Raw genomic sequence first — 15,508 nt, forward strand, 5'->3', positions numbered from 1 at the left:
TCGTTTCCGATCTCTTCAATAAAAACGGAACAAGAATGCCCGTTGCTGGAATCGAACCTGTCTCCGAGCACAGAAGTCTGGTGCTATAACTATAACACCACACTCGCAAACACACTACTCCCGTGCCCAAACCAAACAGCTCTTTTAGACGTTTCATAAGTCAGTCACGTGCCAGTGTCTCCTATTCTTCCCTCGTGTCAACTAGAGCTTTCAAACCCTTTGCGGATCAGCTCTCGTACGGCTACTCAGCGATTGAAACGCAATACAAGGATCACGTGGAGACCAGCGCTCTTTGGGTTAACATTTAGGGCTGGGTGCTCGGTGAGGGGCCGAATGCATTCACAGTTCACAACAAACACTCTCGCTTTCATGTGGTACTAAAATCCACCATGTATGGATAGATGCTAGGAGCGTCCCCTTTTTAACGGGGTGGTGAGTGGCGCCACCAAGCTCGTTTGGTGGTGCAACGTCAGCTTTGTGTCCACAGCGCCCACTGGTGATGCAAAACGTGCTAGGCAACCATGTGCTAAGAGTTTCGCGTTTCAAGCGCTGAGCACTGAACATTTCCCAGTTCTTTCCTCGTAGCAACTAACACTACGCAGAAGCTGTACGCTATTGTACCGCCTTCTTGAATGGTCCTGGTCGAACACGTTCTAACGTTTTCTTAGCATAGACCGCAAGACGGACATAAAGTACGTGCGATTGTGTAATGCGTAGGTCACAGATGACGTAGGAATCCGTGTATATCTCGCTTGTGTTCGTGCATTACCTACGACTGAGTAAAACCCAACAATTGATACGTCGCAAACTCGTGTCGAACGGCCAGAGTTGAAATCATGCCATTTCTATAATACGATGGTCGTTCCCCTGGTCATCATCATCCCGCTGCTCTCGTAACACACACACACTGCTGCTTGCCTTACGCAAACACATGGTACACTTGGTAACGTTTTGTGAAACAACATACCATGCTGGATAGCCAGCCAGTTGCAAAATGCTTCGCATAACATCCATCCCAACAGCGCGAAAGATCTGCATAACATTTTGTTTTTTTCCCTCTCTCTCTGAGACAATTCCAATGAACCTGAACTTGAGCACGAAGTTTAAACGACTAGCCCGGCTCACCACCTTGGTGTCGTCTGAGAGCTGGTTACGTGACACACAACCATAACACTAACAGGTTCAAATCGAGCGATGCTTCCCGCATCTGGGTTAGAACTAAATACGGTTCAGTTACAATCTTACGCGTATAACGGAAACTTCGCTCCACTTACTTTGAGACAGCAGAGTTTTTTTTTCTTTTTTTGTTTAATGGCAGTTTTGCCCGAAAGGCACAGCATTCGCAGCGGTACACAAACATTAGCGTCCCGCTTGAACTCCTCAGGCAGTGTTCTAGCTATACACGAATGTGACTTGTTGGTACGACGCTGCGACGTGGAGAAGAAGCAACGCCCCGACAGTTAGCAGGCGTCTCACAACGCCGGCGAAATGAGCGCTGCCAGCGGGGTTGCAGACGTCGCGCCTGTAGGAGGCGTGAGATGAGACCGACTGTAAACCGTTGGCATTAGTCAGCGCTTAGTTAAATATTAGATAACTTATTAGCTTGACCTTTACTTCCCAGGCCAGAGTAGCAGAGCAGCTGAGCAGGAACCATACCGTGATTTCAATGTGCGTGTGCGCGAGGCTCGTGCCTGCAGTTGAAAGTGCCTACGCTGCGCTTCGTCGTTTTTGCAGCCAAACGCACTCCGAGTCTCTGGAGACCCTCCAACCCTCGTAGTGCGAGCTACGCATGCGCCGTACTCGGTGCGGCGCTCGCGTCGGCTCCGGCGGTGCGAATGCGCCTCGAACGTCCGCGTGATAATGGCCGTCGCAAGCGAATTTAATGAAAAAATAAATTAAATAACTTGGTTTGTCGTCCCTAAGAAAGGCTCTTGGCTATGAGGTTAACCGCTTCAGGAATCAACCTTGACAACTTAAGTGCCTTTAATATACAGTTGAACCTCTCAGTACACGGCACCTTTGTTTTCCCTGTTAGCTCATTTAACACTACCGCTGTCCTTATCGGGGATGGCACGTGGAATTGCAAACCGAAGCCACAGCCACTCAGCCATAGTTACGATATTCCTGGAACAGCGCCATCTGCATACCACGACTCAATATGAACGACTCAGCTCAACAACCAAATAATATGACAACTGCCAAGCTGACCACAAATTCATTTTCAAAGCTTCATTGCGGAATGATGTAAGAAAAAAAGAAACGCGAGCAGTGTTTAAAGGATTACAAAGCTGTTTTGATCCCCCACACCCCTCCCGAGAGATTAATTACCCCACTTTCGGCACAATGGCTTTCACCGCGTGCACTAGGACATCAGCCGAGATTACAAGTGGCACATAAACGACCCTACCCGATATTGCAACAGCTTTATATGGAATAAATCATCTTCTTAGCCAGCAGCGTAATCAATCCGTTAAGCGTTATAATTGCAACAGAGCGTCAGGCCTCTGAACGAAGTTCTGTGTCCAAGGGGACCCTCATAATCGAGCACATTTTCTTCCTGGTGTGGGGACGCGCTTTGTAGGCCACATAAAAACAAAAACAAAACGACGCAAGCCATAGTAGGCAGCTGGCACAGTTTCGCTGCAACGCGTTGCGTCGCTTTATTCGATTGCCGCGAAAATCACTCAAACGCCAACTAGGCTAAGCAGCAATGCAAGCTTTCGGCTCATTAGGACATAACGGGCCGCGAGCGGCACCAATAAAGGATGTCGCTAATCGCGCTCTTTATCGTCGCCATCGCGGCAAGCAAATGCGAAGTCGATGCGCCGCTAATTTGGTAGTGACGTCAGAGCACTTAGTCATCCGTTAATGCCTGTGTCTTTGTAAACATAGTAGCCGAAACTAAACACAGACTGTGCAAAGTTGGCAATGTGTAACTAGGCAGAGAGTTATCGAGTGAACGAGCGCATGCAAGAATGAACTAGCGGTTCAATGAAATATTGCGCGTGAGTAAACGAGCGCATGCAAGAATGAACTAGCGGTTCAATGAAATATTGCGAGTGAGTGAACGAGCGGTTCAATGAAATATTGCGAGTGAGTAAACGAGCGCATGCAAGAATGAACTAGCGGTTCAATGAAATATTGCGAGTGAGTGAACGAGCGCATGCAAGAATGAACTAGCGGTTCAATGAAATATTGCGAGTGAGTGAGTGAGTGATTGAGTGAGTGATGTGAGTGAGTGAGTGGAGTGAGTGAGTGAGTGAGTGAGGATTGAGTGAGTGAGTGAGTGAGTGAGTGAGTGAGTGAGTGAGTGAGTGAGTGAGTGAGTGAGTGAGTGATGAGTGAGTGAGTGAGTGATTGAGTGAGTGAGTGAGTGAGTGAGTGAGTGAGTGAGTGAGTGAGTGATTGAGTGAGTGAGTGAGTGATGTGAGTGAGTGAGTGAGTGAGTGAGGTGAGTGAGCGAGCGAGCTTCAGTCGTTCGTTCATTCTTCCTTTTTAATGTCTTCCCTTGCTTCAGTTATTCACTGAGTCCGGCAATCAGGCAATCCATCAGTCAACTTTCGCTTCCGGCTGCTACCCCAAAACTTTCATCATAGTCATCAATTAACTACAGCCGAGAAATTCGACGGTGCAGGCACGTATGAACTTACGCATTGCCCGCACCGAAGCAACAACCGATACGATGAATATGCACTGTTAATAGATGAGGCAAAAGGCGGTAATTGAAAGCAACGCGGCATGCAGCTGTATGAAGTCACTTGAGATGTTGGGTTCCAACAGGGATGCGTCGCACAACACGCAAAAGCAAATTATGGAAGAGTAATGAAATATATGTAAGCGGAGGGGGGGGGGGGGGCGAGGTCATACTATGATTACGGGTTCGTTTGATCCCTTAAGAGGCGCTGTCCAGGCACGAGAACGTATATTTCCTTAGGGAGTCCTCAGTCACTTTTTAAACGACTTGGTCTGTATCAAAATTCTGTCAAAAGAATATTTTTACATGTTTGTTTCATTTGTGCCCCTCTCGGTGGCACTCGCCAGCCTGCTCCTTCCCTATTTTCCTCTCTGTGCATTGCATGCGGTTTTTATGAGAAACAGTATTAATAAGCCGAACTTGAATAAAATCCAGCGGTCATCATTTCCGACAACTGCTTCGACCAAGAATCAAAGGACAGAAATTCGATATCGTTGATAAGACGTGCAAAAACTGCATACAGTCCTCCAGATCCCGCATATTGCTCACTAAATTGCAATAAATATATGCGTAATCTTCATCTCATTTTGCTATTCACACAGAAAAGATCGTGTCTATCCATAACAGATCGCCATTCTGGAACCCCCGTCTGTTTTCGCAGCAGCTGTTACCGTCACACAAAAGAAGAATAAATATTAAGTGACGCGAACTTTCACCGGACGCTCAAGCGTTCGATGCAGTTTGGACCGTCAGCTGTACATCGGCTGCTTTGAATATATTGATTTCGGAAACGACCTGGGAACGGATAGTCCGACGCTAAATAACGCCAGCGTTACGTTAAAAGAAGGAACATGTGGTTTTCTCGAGCGACCAAACTCAGAACCGAGTTCTTGCCAAGACAGACCGCGTTCTGTGTGCCTTCATATCGTGGCAAGGCCGTCTAGGGGTAGAAGAACATGGGCTCTTGCTGCGACAGCCTACGTAATTTGTCAGGTGATGAACAGCGGAACATATCGAAAACATCAGAAATGAAGGCGACATACACAAGTGAATTATAGGTCGGCCGGGGATATCTTCTGAAAGTAGTTCGCATAAGCACGTCTAATACAGAATAGTTTATTGTTGGGCTAGTTGGTTTTCCATACCTGAACAAGTAACTCAGCGCGATATAAAAGACAGACACAACAAAGGGAGACGTGAATTAGACGTGAACAAGTAACTCAGCGCTTGTCTTTGTTTCTCCCTTTCTTGTGTCTGTCTTTTATATCGCGCTGAGTTACTTGTTCACGTGTAATACAGGCGACTGAGTGTTTGAACGTTTCTTGCGATGAGTTTCCTTTAAGTCAGCGACAGCCTACGATCGTAAAGATCAGTTGGACTTGTTGTGGTCTCTTCATTCATCGCTATCAATACCATTTGTATCGTTATTACGTTTAAGGAAAGACGGAAATAATCAAAAAAAGGGAGAACGATAATCATTTTCCGTCACTGGTGGCGCAGTAGATTGATGAAAGATTTTCTGGATTTATTTGGCGGTATACGAAATGTCCAGAAACGCGAAGTGAAGCACCGTCCAAAAATGTTGTGAAGCTAACGACGTCTCCTCTCCCTTACAGGAGGAGCCTTGCGCACAATAAAACCAGTAAAACAAGCTCACACTGTTTAATTACACTTCGGTATGCGACAGAAGCAGCGAGTCTACATCACCAGCAGTGTATGTAGCGTCATTTATATTCAATGCGTGTAGTGCTTAATTGATTACAAACCCGTCCTGATGCTTTGTCCGAGGGATTAATCACCCCACTTTCAGCCCGCAACGGCTTTCGTCGCGTTCACATCAGCCGAGATTATTGGTGAGACATAAACGATGACACCCAATATTGGAACAGTCTTATGCCGTATTAGCTAGCAGCGCAATTAATCCAGTAGTTTGGATATGCAGAGATTCTCGATATGCAAGCGTCATGTGAGCTTTTTTTTTGTTGTGCATATCCTGTGACAAGGTATTTTGGACTTTTCGACGAGGGAACGTACACGTACATTCTCGGCACGTACTCGTGCGTTTGAAGTTGTTTCTTGAACTCGCTTACTTCGCTGATGTACTTGTATTAACACTGGCTGCAAGGTAGCGTGAACTACAGCAAGAAAACTTTTAAACGTGGCAGATTGTCGTTTGCTAGAACTTTCCTTAAGTTGCGTGTTGGCACGCGCGGAACTTTGGCTTCGTACTGCGCTTCACACAAGCAATGGCTTCACTTGGGCCTCGGACGTATTTCCGGAATAGCCACTAGCATCCTCGATGATGATGTAGAATGCCGTGTTGGTCGGTGATTCACACGGCGCCCATGATAACATGTATTTGTCCGCCGGACGGGTTCCCGTCAGATTTTAAATTTCATCACTCTGGATATTGAAATTGCTGGTACTTTCGTCCCTAAACTTTTCACATGTGACTGTCGAGTAAATGGACAAGATTGACATAATCAAGCAAAGCAATCATGCTCGGCGTTTTATGTGCTACTTGCGGCATACAGAGTTGGCATTGTAATCTTCAGGCTGTTTTTGCTCGTTCAAGGAGTGCATTTCTTGAAGTTGCGTGTCACCACTCCTTCACCAAACCATCAAAGCAGGTATTATTGGGATAATTGTTTGCCATTATATTGTTCTAAATGCAGTGCACTTGAAATAAGAACGAACGCTAAACCGCACAACACAAGCTCTGTACTGCAACTTAAGGTTTATTGCTGAGCGAAAAGCAATTATCTTTAGGCTTAATGTGTCCCCTCTAGCCCCCCCCCCCCCCCCGCCCCGTCCCTTCATTTCACCCACGCATGCGCTGTATTTAAACATGAACATAAATGTTTCTAGCCTAGCGAAAAACCTTTGGGTGATTAGATGTGCGTCCATGCCTCAACAAGTGCGCTGTCTTTGCGACCAACGTAGCAAAACGTTTATTTCTGTATTCTAAAATAACTGTGATGTTGATTGGGGCTTCGGAAAATATACTTTTATGTACGGTAACGCAGACGAACACTCACCAAAGCCTCTTTACTGGTTCGAATAAACCAGATTTATGCGAGAATGCCAATCTAGGCGCGTGCATAGAGAATCACGTTAGAAAGAGCCATTTCGCCAAACGTACGCCATAAGGGACATTCCTTTTCAATGTCCGGTCGGAGTAGTTCAAAATATTGCTCTTTCCTTCGCAGAAGCATATATTGGGAAATTCGGTCGTTCCCTGAATGACCGCGTCCACGAACAACGCAATAAAGAAAAAAAATTGAAATCAACGCACGTCTGGCTGCATGGTAACCTACACGGCACTTCCCAATTTGATAGAGGTGCTGTACTTGCTCGCCATAGCTAGGAATTGTCAAGAATTTTTACTCAGGCGAAGTCGATATGCGACGAAAACGAAAAATGTGTCGGTGGGGCTTGCGTGATGTTGACAAAAATGGAACTTTGATTTTTTTTATGCATGCCACAAGAATACAACGAGCATATACGAGTAGCAGATATCTGTTTCGTATATATTTGACTAAAGGTTATTTTTAAATAAACAAATTAGGTTTTCGGGTTATACATGCCCTACAGCACAATTACGCCCTCAAAAGTGAGTAAGGGTGTCAATCGGTCTATAACTCAAGCTCTTACACCCTTTTTGGGTGTAAGGCTGTGAGCTATAGGTTCATTTAAACCCTTATTCACATTTAAGGGTGTAAATCATTTTATAGTGCACTCCCGGCAGGTTAAAAAACACAACTCAAAGTATGCGATATATGCGTGTCTCGTCCTTCAGTTCTGATGTCCATGTCTAATGAGCATATCTACACGTTCATAATATTCCAAATTGAGGTTGGTATACGCTTGCTGGTACCTAAGGCCGCGACATAAAAGAGCGTGAGGACTATATATCTACCAAGTTCGTGTGGGTTGACAGGCGAGCAGCTCACGAAGAATCGAGATCGCTCGTACCGAAAAAGACTGAAAGTGGCCGCTGTGCATTCCGTGCAAGATGATAGGAGTTTCCTGGTCAATCGCAGATTCTTTGCTTTCATTGCATTGACAGAAACGACAGCCTTTTTACGAAGTAATTCAGCAGTAGGACCTCGTTTTTTTTCTTTTGTAAACGTTACGCGGCCATAGGGTTTAGGACAGGTTTACAGCGCATGGCGTCACGTACCTGCCGTGAGGGCCGCGAGGCTACCGATGGAAAGAAAGGTGAATTACTGTCTCCCCCTACAATTAACTACGTCTGTCGGTGTGCGCTATGAAAAAGCATTTATAATATACTTTTACGGCGCAACTGAGAGTGGCGCCAGTCAGAAGACGATTTGACGTGTAGAGGTGGAATCGGTCTCGACAGCTATCTTGTTTATGTATCGTTGCCGCTCTTGTATATATTGTAAATACATCTTCATCTGTGACTTCCGCATCGTAACCAATCGGTGAGAGGCGCGGTGTAACCACGAGAGACAACAACGGAGCTCCGCAGTGGTCGTGAACTCGGACTAGACAACATGACGGACGAAACAGGACCCGAAATGGCGCGGCCCACATCAACGCCTAGAACCCCGACGGTTATCCTGGCTCAGCCGCGGGATCAAGGAACGCTCTGCGGCACCGAACACATTGGCGTAGAATAATTGATCGCCACCTATGACCATGTAAGTGCCCACAACAAATGGGATCCGACGATTATGCTGGCTAAATTGGTGTTCTACCTACAAGGCACGGCGAAGGTGTGGTATGATAACCCCGCGAGTAAGAACTTCACGACTGGGGAACCTGCAAGCAGAAGTTGATGGACTTGTTCGGCCGTCCCATCGGGTGGAAGAGTACCGTACGAAAGAACTAGCCACCAGCGCCCAAACGTCCACAGAATCATACGTCTCTTACATCTAGGACGTGCTGGCTCTGTTTGCCGTAAGGCCGAACGCGATATGACTGAGTCAGACAAGGTTAGCCGCGTGCTGAAGGGGATCGCTGACGATGCGTTCAACCTGCTCATGTGCAAAAATTGTGAGACTGTACAAGACATCATTAAAGAGTGTCAACCCTTCGAGCAGGCCATGAGCCGCCACATTGCCGTTCGCACGTCTGCCGAACACAGCTGCGACGTCCTCTTGTGACGACAGGCTGAGAATGCAACGACCGTCATCAGCAAACGACCTGATGCGAATAGTTCGGCGAGAACTTGAAGCCATGGCTCCAGCAGTCCCTTTTCCCGCCCCAGTGAGCCGAACATCTTGCCTACGGTGCATTTGCGCAGGCAATAGTCCGCGCAGAACTCGCTAATCTTGGAGTTCATTCTGCATGTGCCGTTGCCGCTTCATAGCTGTCCAGTGCACCTTGTCTAACCACTGGTCAGGTGTATCCTGCACGCTACTGAGATCCGGCCTAATGGCGAACCGCAGACGATCGATCAATCTGTTTTGCCTGCCAGCGTATTGGTAAGGTTACTCGCCATTCTTCATCTCCTCCCCTCGACGACCGCCATTCGCCAGTTATGATCACCCCGAAGAGAGCCAGTGCCGTTACCAGCCTCCATTTGAACCACAGAAGCCAAACAATGACGCTCGCACAGCTTGAAACAATCCTTCGTCATCATTCCGACGTCCCCAGTCCCGTTCGCCACCAGCTCGTCGTCCCTATCGCCGCAGGTTCGTCGCACACCATCCCCGATGCAGCCCCGACGCCCGTCTCCGGAAAACTAAGCGATGCAGCTCCTGGATGTGACGCTGCATTGACGACTTGACCGCAAAACTCTCTGATCACTTTGCCGACCAAACAGAACTTGATGCACGTTGTAGTCGACGGCGTCAGTGTCCCAGCACTCATTGACGCTGGCACGTGCATATCCGTGATGAGTGCCCACTTGCGCCGACGCCTGAACAAAGTGCTCACAGCCTGCTGCATCACGCACCCTCCGCGTCGCCGACGGAGGAACGCCTGCCGTGCTTGGTATGTGCGCTGCTCACATTGGCATCGCGGAGTGCCTAACTACTGCGATATTTGCCGTTTTGGAACAATGCCCCTACGACGTTATACTCGGCTTAGAATTTTTGTCGTCCCATTCAGCCCTATTTGACTGCGCGTTTAGTGTCATTCAGCTTGAGTTACCCCACGGCTGCTATAGTCCACCAGTCACAAAGCCAAGGTTATGCTCTGCCGAAGACATCCGCCTGTCGCCTCAAGCCACTACGTACGTCACTGTCATGTCGTTTCCATCTTATCCTGACGGCGTCTATGTGCTATGTCCACCGCTGACATACTGCTTGAAAAGAATTTGGCCATTCCCCTTACCGTGCTCACAATTGGAGGTAATCAGACTTAGCTCTCGCACATTAGTTTTACCTGCTTGCATCAAATTGTTCCCAGATGCATGTGTTTGGGCGACATTTTCCCTCTCAACGATTGCGAGATATTGGCTTTTGACGCAGCTGTTCCGTCGCCCTCTACAGGTACATCCGATTCATCTACTCTAGTCACAGATGAACAATTGGCAAGATGATTGCACCTGAACTACTTGCTGCACAAGCTGCTGACCTCCACCGTCTCTTGAAAATTTACAGGGATATTTTTTACCTTGACGGCAGCCCTTTGGGCCAGACATCGGTGGTCACCCATCGTATATATACCGGAGACGCCAATCCGATACGCCGCCGGCCGTACCATGTTTCCCATGCTGAACGACAAGTGATGCAAAGAGAAGTCGATAAGATGTTAACTAAAGGCGTTATCGAGCCATCTTGCGGTCCCGTGGGAGTCCCCTGTTTTTTCTCAAGAAAAAGGATGGCAGTTGGCGCTTCTGTGTCGATTATCGACAACTTAACAAGATCACGCGCAAGGATGTCTACCCCTTGCCACGCATTGATGACGCTTTGGACTGCTTACACCGAGCCAAGTATTTTTGATCCATAAACCTTCGATCAGGCTATTGGCAAATCTTGGTCGATGACATAGACCGCGAGAAAACGGCCTTCGTAACACTTGACGGCCTCTACCAATTCAAGGTTATGCGGTTCGGTCATTGTAATGCCCCGGACACTTTCGGAAGAATGATGGACTCCTTACTTCGCGGCTATAAATTGTCCACATGTCCGTGTTACCTAGACGATGTGATCGTCTTTTCACCAACTTTCGCGAGTCATCTAACCCGTATATCGGCCATTCTTGCTGTTTTTCGACGCGCAGGCCCGTAATTGAACTCATCCAAGTGCCACTTTATACGTCGTCAATTTACCGTTCTTGGCCATCTCGTCAGTGCCGCTCGCGTTCAACCCGACCCTGACAAGACTAGCGCTGTTCAGAGCTATCCTGTTTCGTCTTGCACCCCAGATGTAAGCAGCTTTGTCGGACCATGCTCGTATTTCCGTTGTTTCGCCAATATTTTCGCCGAAACTGTCCACCCACTCACCAACTTACTTAAGAAGGACGTCACCTTCACATAGGGCCTTGCTCAAACCAAAGACGTCTCCCCCATCGTACGCTAGCTAACGGCTCCTCCATTGCTGGCTTATTATGATCCATCTGCCACCACTGAACTTCACATGGATGCCAGCGGCCATGGAATTGGGGCTGTACTCGTTAAATCGCAGCGTAAAGAAGAGCGCGTAAATGCATACGCCAGCCGCCTCCTGTCCCCCGCCGAGAGGAATTTTTCAGTTACTGAACTGGAGTGCCTGGCGTTAGTTCACACAGTAGCCAAATTCCGTCCCTACTTGTACAGCAGCACATTTTCCGTGTTTACCGATCACCATGCATTGTGCTGGTTGTCGTCACTTAAAGACCGCACTGGACGATTGGGCAGATAGGCGCTATAGCTCCAAGAATATTCATTTTCTGTATGAAGTCAGGCCGCTTGCACAAGGACGCCGACTGCCCCTGCCGTCATCCTGGCGACCACGCTGAAGATTATGCGCATGACAGCGACGCTTGTGTGCTGGCCCTTTCTGATCTGCGTGGCATCCGCACTGAACATGATGATTGTTGGGGTTTAGTGGCGCAAGGGCCAGGTATAGCCAAAGAGCGCCATGACAGTATTAGTTCGCAGTGAAGTGATGAATTGAGAGAAGTAGATGTGACGTGGCTGTAAAGGGGCCTAAAATAATCGCTGTAAAGTGCGTAAAATCTACATGGAATAAGATAATGGCAATGACTAGTGACGTGTACTATGAAGGTAAAAGATGCATTGCTAAACAATGACATGATATACAAGATATGTCAGATATAAAAATTGTCAAAAAACACTACTGCCTAAACAGAGCCCTTGAAAGACAAGGGGCTGGAGGCATGTGCTTATACAAAACTATCACAGCGGCATCCTCTGAAGAGAGGATGCGCTACGAATTTGTTGGGCTTATAACATGCAGGACCACTTCGTTTAAAAAACCGAGGACTGCTTTGGTGTTAAACACCGGTTCTTCACCAATAAACATCATAGGATGAAGAGGGATATTATAGTGGTATGCTACAGGGAAATGTTTCCTTCTCTCTACTTCGGCTTCCCGACACTCCAGGAGGACATGGAGGACGGTCAGCCTCTCACCACATCTACCACAGGTTGGTGGTTCATCACCTGTCAACAAAAAACTGTGGGTTCCGTACGTGTGTCCTATTCTCAGCCGACTGAATAAGACGTCAGTTCGCCGTGCTTTCGTTACGGGGGGCCAGAAACCTAACTGTGGTTTAATCAAGTGAAGCTTATTACTTGTTTCAGCATCCCACAAGCGTTGCCAGTGGCTTCGCAGTTTCTTTCGCAAGAAAGGTTTCAGATCTGTTACAGGGACAGTAGCTGTAGGGTTAATAGCGTGTGATGTTATTGACGTAGCCATTCGGTCAGCTAGCACATTACCCTCAATGCTTCTATGGCCAGGCACCCAGCATATAATGACATGCTGGTTACATAAATACGCTTGACAGAGGACGGAATAGAGCTCAGTAAGTACAGGATTTTTGTGTTTACCGAGTGACATCAATGCTTTTACGACGCTTAGGGAGTCCGTAAATATAATTGCCTTTTGAAGTTTTGATTTCCTTATATGCTTCACAGCCGACAACAGTGCATGGGCCTCAGCCGTAAAAATACTCGTTTCCGGGTGGAGTACACCGGATTCCGAGAAGGATGGGCCAACGGCTGCATAAGACACCCCGGCATGTGACTTGGAAGCGTCAGTGTAAAGCTCTGTACACGAGTACTTGTATTGAAGCTCTAAGAAATGCATTTTAATGTGTGCCTCTGGCGCGTGTTTAGTTACCTCTACAAACGATGTATCGCAATCTATGAGTTGCCACTGCCACGGCGGTAACAGTTTCACTGGAGCCATAGGACGATGATCAAGCAGCGGAACACCCATTTCCTCACTGAGGTTCCTCACACGCAAGGAGAATGGCTTTCTCGCTGCAGGTCGATTATGGAAGAGTGTGGCAGCGGTAACGTCATTTATGGTTGAATAAGAAGGATGTTCATTGTTTGCTTGTACTTTCAGAAAATATGTGAAACTGCTATATGAACGCTGCAGATGGAGTGACCACTGGTTAGACTCTACATAGAGGCTTTGGATCGGACTTGTTCGGAAAGCACCGGTCGCGATGCGGATACCCAGATGGTGAACGGGGTCTAGTATTTTAATGCACTTGGCGTTGCAGAATTATAAATTATAGACCCGTAATCAAGCCGTGAGAGGACAAGACTGCTATACAAGTTAAGCAAACACTTTCGATCACTGCCCCATGTTGTGCGGGACAGAAGTTTTAGAACGTTCATTGTCTTCAGGCATTTTGCCCTCAGATACTTAATATGAGGAATAAATGTAAGCTTGGAATCTAAAATGATTCCTAGAAACTTATGCTCGCTGCTCACAGAGAGCGCATCTCCTTTGATTTGTATACTTGGGACAGGCGTTACGCCTCTCTTGTTTGTAAAGAGTATGCAAGTGCTTTTCTGAGCGTTAACTTTAAAACCATTCTCCTCCGCCCATTTGGACAATCTGTTCATTCCCAGCTGTACCTGTCGTTCGCAGATGGCAATATTACATGACTTAAAGGCTATCTGCACATCGTCGACATAAACCGAATAAAACATTGTGCGTGGGATGACTGTACGCAGGGAATTCATTTTTACAATAAATAGTGTGCAGCTAAGCACACCGCCCTGCGGCACACCAGTTTCTTGTGTGAATGGCCTAGACAAAGCTCTGCCCACCCTTACGCGAAATGTGCGGTTAGTGAGGTAACTTTCGATTGTGTTAAGCATATTGCCACGAACACCCATCGCCGAAAGATCTCGGAGAATTCCAAAGCGCCATGTGGTGTCGTAAGCTTTCTCTAGGTCTAGAAATACAGACAGACAGAACTGCTTATGTATGAAAGCATCTCTAATATATGCCTCAATGCGGACAAGGTGGTCTGTTGTAGACATACCTTCTCGAAAACCACACTGGAAGGTGTCCAGAATTTTGTTATTTTCTAGGAAGCATATTAGGCGCCGGTTTATCATTTTTTCGTACAGCTTGCACAGGCAGCTTGTTAGAGCTATTGGCCTGTAGCTGCTGGCCAAGGACGGGTCTTTGCCTTGTTTAAGTATGGGGATGACTATGGCTTCTTTCCATGAAGACGGAATACAGCCAGCCGCCCACATGGCATTAAAAAGAGACAAGAGTGTTTTCAGTGTTTCGGGGTGTAAGTACCTAATCATTTCGTACATGATACGATCCCCACCTGGCGCTGAGTTGTTGCAACAAGCGAGAGATGCTTTAAGCTCAGCTAAAGTAAATGGGGAATTGTAGGCCTCACTCGATGAGCCTTTGCGATTTAGGGGTCGCCGCTCTTCGCGTTCTTTGATTCTCAGGAATGTTTCGGTATAGTGCCATGCACTTGACACATACTCAAAATGTTCGCCTAGACAATCCGCCTGATCTTCCAGGCTATCACCTTGTGTACTTACTAAGGGTAGGGGATGCGACTCCCGACCTGTTAGTTTATTTACCCGATTCCAGACTTTTCTTTCATCGGTGTACGAATTTATACTGGCGATGTACCTATCCCAACTTTCCCTCTTTGCACGTCGACGTGTTCTCCTACCTTGTGATTTGATCTGTTTGAAATTAATGAGGTTTTCAGCAGTTGGAGAATTGCGAAGCAATCTCCAAGCTTTGTTTTGATTTTTGCGCGCTTTCCGACATTCGTCGTTCCACCATGGGATGCGACGCTTATTAGCTAATCCGCTAGTTTGCTTAATACATTTAGCTGCAGCGCTAATAATGAAACCTGTTAGGTATGCAACAGCGTCTTCTACATTAAAAACAGCAATTTCATCTCCGCCTAAATACGTAAGCTCTCGGAACATTTCCCAGTTGGCCGAGTCCATGTTCCATCGAGGAAAATGTGGCAAGCATGTATCTTGTTTTGTTAAGTTTAGCATAACTGGGAAATGGTCGCTCCCAAAGGGGTTCCTGAGAACAGACCACTCCAGATACGGAATTAGAGTACTCGATACTATACTTAAATCAATGGCTGAGTATGTGTTATGTGTAACGCTGTAATAAGTTGGCTCTTTCTTGTTAAGTATAGATGCACCTGAAGAAAACAGAAAATTTTCTATAAGGCGTCCTCGCGCATCTAAACGAGAGTCGCCCCATAAGGGGCTATGAGCGTTCACATCACCGACAACTATGTATGGCGGAGGAAGTTCATCAATGAAGCTTTGAAACTGTGTCTTGGAAAGTTGATAACAAGGAGGGACGTAAATAGAACTAATTGTGACTAGCTTACCGAACAGTATTGCTCGGACAGCAACTGCCTCAAGGGAAG

The 15,508-nt window shown here is 47.0% G+C and overlaps 1 protein-coding gene across 1 annotated transcript in view; it reads right to left on the bottom strand.

Annotated features, from left to right (window-relative positions):
- Positions 1 to 8,646: 8,646 nt before the first annotated feature.
- Positions 8,647 to 15,508, bottom strand: part of LOC125945682 (uncharacterized) — a 29,783-nt gene continuing 22,921 nt past the window's right edge. Inside the window, exon 3 of the mRNA XM_049667916.1 lies at positions 8,647 to 8,697. Coding sequence (XP_049523873.1) covers positions 8,647 to 8,697 — 51 coding nt within the window. The remainder of the gene's footprint in view (positions 8,698 to 15,508) is intronic.

The sequence above is a fragment of the Dermacentor silvarum genome, chromosome 5, assembly GCF_013339745.2.
Source record: "Dermacentor silvarum isolate Dsil-2018 chromosome 5, BIME_Dsil_1.4, whole genome shotgun sequence".
Taxonomy (NCBI): domain Eukaryota; kingdom Metazoa; phylum Arthropoda; class Arachnida; order Ixodida; family Ixodidae; genus Dermacentor; species Dermacentor silvarum.